Source organism: Austrofundulus limnaeus, unplaced genomic scaffold, assembly GCF_001266775.1.
Source record: "Austrofundulus limnaeus strain Quisiro unplaced genomic scaffold, Austrofundulus_limnaeus-1.0 Scaffold134, whole genome shotgun sequence".
NCBI classification, from domain to species: domain Eukaryota; kingdom Metazoa; phylum Chordata; class Actinopteri; order Cyprinodontiformes; family Rivulidae; genus Austrofundulus; species Austrofundulus limnaeus.
Window position 1 is genome coordinate 1,027,108 of NW_013952536.1, and position 5,437 is coordinate 1,032,544.

Sequence of the window (5,437 nt, forward strand, 5' to 3'; positions counted from 1 at the left end):
ATATATACATGTATTTTAGCCTATGGGCCACAGTGTTTTTTCTTAATCTACATTTAAACAATATTACTGTCACTCAGACCACTCAGATCCAAGAGAAATAAAGAAACACAACAGCCCAACAGATAAAGACTTGTACTGAATGCTGGCTCAGTCGGTAACGGAAAGACAGTTTTTTGATTCCACTTCTCATATTTCAAAATATGGTAAAGCAAGTTGTTCTGTTGGGCCTGCCGTTACTTGAGCTAATAAAGCGTCTGGCGCCTTCGGGTGGGTACTTTTTTTTGGCACAACGCTGGCTGTGACTTAATGAAAACAGTGCGTTCCCTTAAAAAAACACCTCCTCTCTGAGTTACACAAACCCTCCACAAGCCAGTCAGTGTCTTAATTGTGTCACTATATTCTCCTTGACATGTGGTGAGAGAATGTTTGCACAATTCTTCACAGTTATTTGAGAATCTGAGCCCACACACAGGTTTTAAAGATCATCAGTTAAAAAGGCAGCAGTGAACTGCTTCAGGAAGCATGCTTACTCAGGGGTGTTGATCCAGATGATGTCTAAGTGACAGTAGTAGACGCACTCCTTATCTTTGTAGGAATAACAGGTGCAGCGCTTCTGTCTGGGTTTTGCGGTATCAGGCAGGTGTGGATCCGCTGAACCCCTGGAGCCAAACACCTTGGAGTCTGGGAGACTTTTGGAGTGACTCACATGGGACAACGAAACACCTTTAGGACATGTATGTAAAATAAATAAATAAATAAATAAATAAATAAATCAGAAAAAAATCTAAAGTGAAAGCAGTGTAAATAAAAAAAAAGTACCACAATAAATGTAGACAAACTTTACCTTGCAATAAAATCAGTGCCAGTGTTATAAATAGCATGCTTCTTTCCAGAAAAAACTGCATCTTTGTCATCAGGTCAGTTATTCCCAAAAATAGTCAGAAGAGCATCCATTAATTAAATAAAGTAAGTCCCTGGTGTCTCACATGATGATCCCAAAAAAACAAACTAGTGTTCTTCTCGAATTTAGGCTTGAAATTCTACCTGTAACCCGTGCGTAAAAGTAAAACAATTCTGTTTTTTTATATATTAAATGTAATTTTTAATATTGACGTAGTTGTGATCTATGCGCAAAGAGAGGAGAGATGATGCTCGTTGTCAAGTCGCTTTCTGAAAAGCACAAAATAAAAGATATGCAGGGTTTGAGGAGGTAGAGGTTCACGCCCACACCACCCCTGACTAACACACACACCCCTACACGCACACGCACTCTCCTGGCTTCTCAACTCTTGTCACATGCAGCTCTCTGCAGAGCACATGGATCTCGTCTCACGTGACGCATGCAATAGTTTGGGAGCTACGCAAAAGAATTACTGCAATCAAGTTAAAGTTGTGCAGGAATCCAAACAAAATAAAAAAATACAATAAAACAAAAATTCTAATCAAAATGTGTCAAAACATGTCAAAATTCTCTCGTTACATGTCCTTCCTTTGAAAGCTGTTTCTGCAAACATTTTTCCAATATGAACCCTTCATTTTCCACATGTTTATGTCTGTGTAGTTTCAAAAAGGCTACAGTTGCATTCCGGATGACATGCGGTGGCAGACGCCCAGGGGGTTGTTTAGGCTTTCTTATATTTTTATATTCCGTACACCAATTTAGCTGATCGGCAGATCATTTGAGAAAGAGCCAATCAAAACTGACGTAATGAAAGGTGTTGATGCTGTATTTCCTAAAGCGATATAGTTCCATTTTTTGGAGCTGATGTTCTGTGGAGATATTTGTTTGTAATAATATTTTTGCCTGCAGTAAAAATTGCTGCAAGTATGTTCAGGTTATAAAACATCAGGCAGAAGTGGGGCAAAAAAAAATCTGACATCTTGAAACGACTCTGTTCTCAAATATTTCAAATTGGTTTAAAAAGTTTAACCCTTTATACCACTTTCACTTTTGCATTAGATGGCCGTCAGTCACACTGAAGAGGACAACCTTGTATACACTTTCCAGGTGAATCAAAGAAAACCACTTTGTATGGGATGCCAAGTGTAAAATGTTTTCACGTTGCTATTTTTTTTTTACTTAATGTTACATTTAAATGTTAAATCCTAAATGCCCAAGTTAAATTTAAATGTGGCTAAATGTTGAACATTTAAGTACTTTGTATTTTGGAATGGAACCTTTGCTGTTGGTGCTTGGCTTTTGTTTTGATGTCATCATCCTGCAACAAAAGCAAACACTAACGCTGCTAACACAGCTAATGCTGCTAACGCTTCCCTACAAAACATCAAACGTGTAGTTGCAGCCAGTGTCCGAGCTGCACTTCAAACTGACGGACCACAGGTACCATCCATTTGGTTTTCAATTAACATTTGAAAGTTAAATTTTAAATGCCATCTTCAGCAACGTTAGCATTTGCTTTAGTCGCAGGATGATGACATCACACCAAAAGCTGTGCACCAACAGCAAGGCTGTTTTTCATTCCGAAATTCTTATTAGCTGCAACATTTAGGATTTAACTCTTGGCTTTAGATTTGAAGATTTAGATTTGGAATTTAACATTTCACTTTAACATTTAGTAAAAACTTTGCAAAATGTAAGAACAGTGAGCTAAATAAAAACAAAACATTAGTGAAAATTTTTAAAATTTAGGATTTTACACTCAGAAAGTGAACTAAATAATGGAAAGTGTTGGTGACAGTTTTTAACATTTTATTTGACTCTTGGTGCCCCCATACATTTTGTTAGACATAACTACAGATTTTTAAATCCTTGTTTATGATTCATATTTTTTCAACATATAATTTATCATCATTGTTGTTGTATGTAACTTTATATTGTTTTGCTATCTTGTTTGAATGTAAAGCACTTAGGTCAACCTCAGTTGCTTTCAATGTAGTTTATAAAGAAAATGAACAATAAAAAAATAATAATAATAGATTATATTTGTAATGCACTTTATATCTGAAAGCAGATCTCAAAGCGCAAACAATAAAAGAAGACAAAACAATAATAAAACAAGAATAAAATGGAATAATAAAAGAGAATAAAAGAGAAGTAAACTAAAAGATTGTCTGAATAAAAAAAAACATTGTCACTAAAATTGAAGTTGACACAATAAACACTTTTAAAAGGGTTTAAAAACCTGTTTTTGTTGTCTCTATATTCAACATGTCAAAAAATGCCAGTCATGATGAGGTCTACTGACTGAAACCGTCTCTGAGTCAAAGGTGTTGAAAATAAACATCTCAAGTGAACCTGTTTTTACAGCTTCACTAAATTGCGTGCATTAATCAGAGCAGTCAAACAGGCGTGCCTTATATAATGAACGGAGAGGCAGGAAATGACTCGTAGGTGGGACTAACACCTGATTTCATGCTCAGATCAATGTTATGAGAACAAACCTGCTGAAGCTTCCATTCCCCTTCATCTGTGTGGTCGCTTCAGGCATTGTTGTTACTCTCAAACATTGGGGTTGCAGTATAGCCTGCAACCGATTATAAAAGAGGAAAACCCACTAAACGATCCTGATTTTCCTTTATAAGCCATGTCTGGCTGCACTGTGTTTCGCTTGTGGAAATAATTACCCCCAAAATATGAAAGAAAAGTAGGACAGAAGTCAGTTAATGCAACAGCTCTGGTCAATTATCAAAATACATACTGTATGCAGTAAATTGGTGAGTAACTAATACACGAAGTCATGGAGGGACTCAAGCCTGTTAGAATAATGATCCATTTATTCAAAGACTTATGGTCCATGTTGACATAAAAGAGACAAAAACAAACATAATACACAACAGAAAAGAAAAAAAAAACTATAATATAGTTTTTTATATATAGTTTATATAAACTATATAGTTTATATAGTATAATATTCCACTTTCTCCTCAGTAATTTACTTCCTCGCTGTCTAGATTACATACAGGGAGCGCCCTGGATTTATACGCTCCCAGTGAGRCCTCTGCTGCCTGACACATGACTGCCCTCTGGTTACCTCCCAAATTTCCTAAGGCTAAGGTTTTAGTGCCATACAAGTCCTCTGGCACAATCCCCAAGCTGCAAAACAGAAGAATTCCTGATAAATTAAGACCATATTCCACCCTCCCACCCCACCCCTGTCCAGAGCTGTGGAGACAGAATGCTATCAGATAGTTGACAATGTGCGGTTTAGTGGTTTCAGGATGTGTGCATGATGTGAAGGAACCTTGCAGCCTTGCCTGCTGAATCGAATTATGCAGTGTGGGTTTTGCTGTTAGTTATTTACCATAAGTGTGCAGCTGAAACAATGCAAGGGGACTAAATCTCGGATAACGTTTTCTGGCGTCGTTGACAGATTGAGGCTGGGGAAACTTTACAGTAAGCTTCCATTTTATTATTTTACACACGGCAGGGCTTAATCTGCATGTCATGCCATAAAAACATTAATGTATGAAGTATGTCATACTTTCTCTTCATAACACCGGTATTATGAGTTCAGTTCGCTGCCAACCACTTCTTGTGAGGTGTTGATTWTTTTTTTTTCTTCCAGCGGAGGAAATCTCTTCATAGCAAACTCTATCGTGACCTGGGAGACATTAGGGAATGTAATACCTTTCTGAATTTTTTCCCAGCTACCGCTCTGACCTGTTTTTCTGGGCTTCCTCTTATGTTTTATTACAAAACATATTTGCGAGCAGAGTCTGGGGATTTGGGCACTCATTACCCCCGGTGTGTTGCGCTGCTGCAGAGGCATGAAGCAGAAAAGCAATAAACAGGTGGGCCTAACTTATTAGAGGCTGCAGATGTGTAAGCCTTTTGAAATGAAGATGRCGGCGTGATGTCACATGGAGGGAGGGTGGCACCACGCTGCAGGGATTAGTTGCTTCAGACTGTCTGTGTGTCACATCTGCTTCAGTTTGGTTATTAACTCTCCAGCTTATCTGACAATCAAAAGACGTGAATGCTACATGAACTTATTCCCAAAAAAAAAGTACTTTCTGGGCACCTTGCAGTACTTTTCTTTACCACTTCTTTTGTTTACACCAGGGGTGCCAAACTCATTTCCGCCGAGGGCCACATGTGCATTATGGTGGCCCTCAAGGGGCCAGTTGTATTTAACTTTCACGTTTAATGTTTAACTTTAACTAAACAGGAAATGTCATGTTCCTTGTCTCATTGCTACGGCTGAGCACCACAAACAGTAGCTGAGCTCTATGTGGTATTTCCTGCATATGTCAGCATTTTAACTCTCTCTTAGAACCCTTATAAACATTGGAAGTACTATGTGTTCTGCTGACTAAATGTGAAATAAACAGTGTTGTATAAAGTACCACAAAGTGATGCTTGAGTAAAAGTTCAAGTATTGTACCAAAAAAATTTCTTTGGTAAAAGTTAGTCTCATTTGGGAATATTACTTGAGTACAAGTCTTAAAGTTTCTGATATTTTTTGTACTTAAGTAT

The 5,437-nt window shown here is 37.6% G+C and overlaps 1 protein-coding gene across 1 annotated transcript in view; it reads right to left on the reverse strand.

Annotated features, from left to right (window-relative positions):
- LOC106522675 (endothelin-3) overlaps nt 1–1,512 on the reverse strand; it is a 12,326-nt gene extending 10,814 nt beyond the window's left edge. Inside the window, exons 1-2 of the mRNA XM_014015799.1 lie at nt 845–1,512; nt 531–723 (exon numbers count right to left, since the gene is read on the reverse strand). Of these exons, the coding sequence (XP_013871253.1) occupies nt 531–723; nt 845–914 (263 nt within the window). The 5' untranslated portion in view covers nt 915–1,512. The remainder of the gene's footprint in view (nt 1–530; nt 724–844) is intronic.
- Between the last annotated feature and the right edge of the window lie 3,925 nt (nt 1,513–5,437).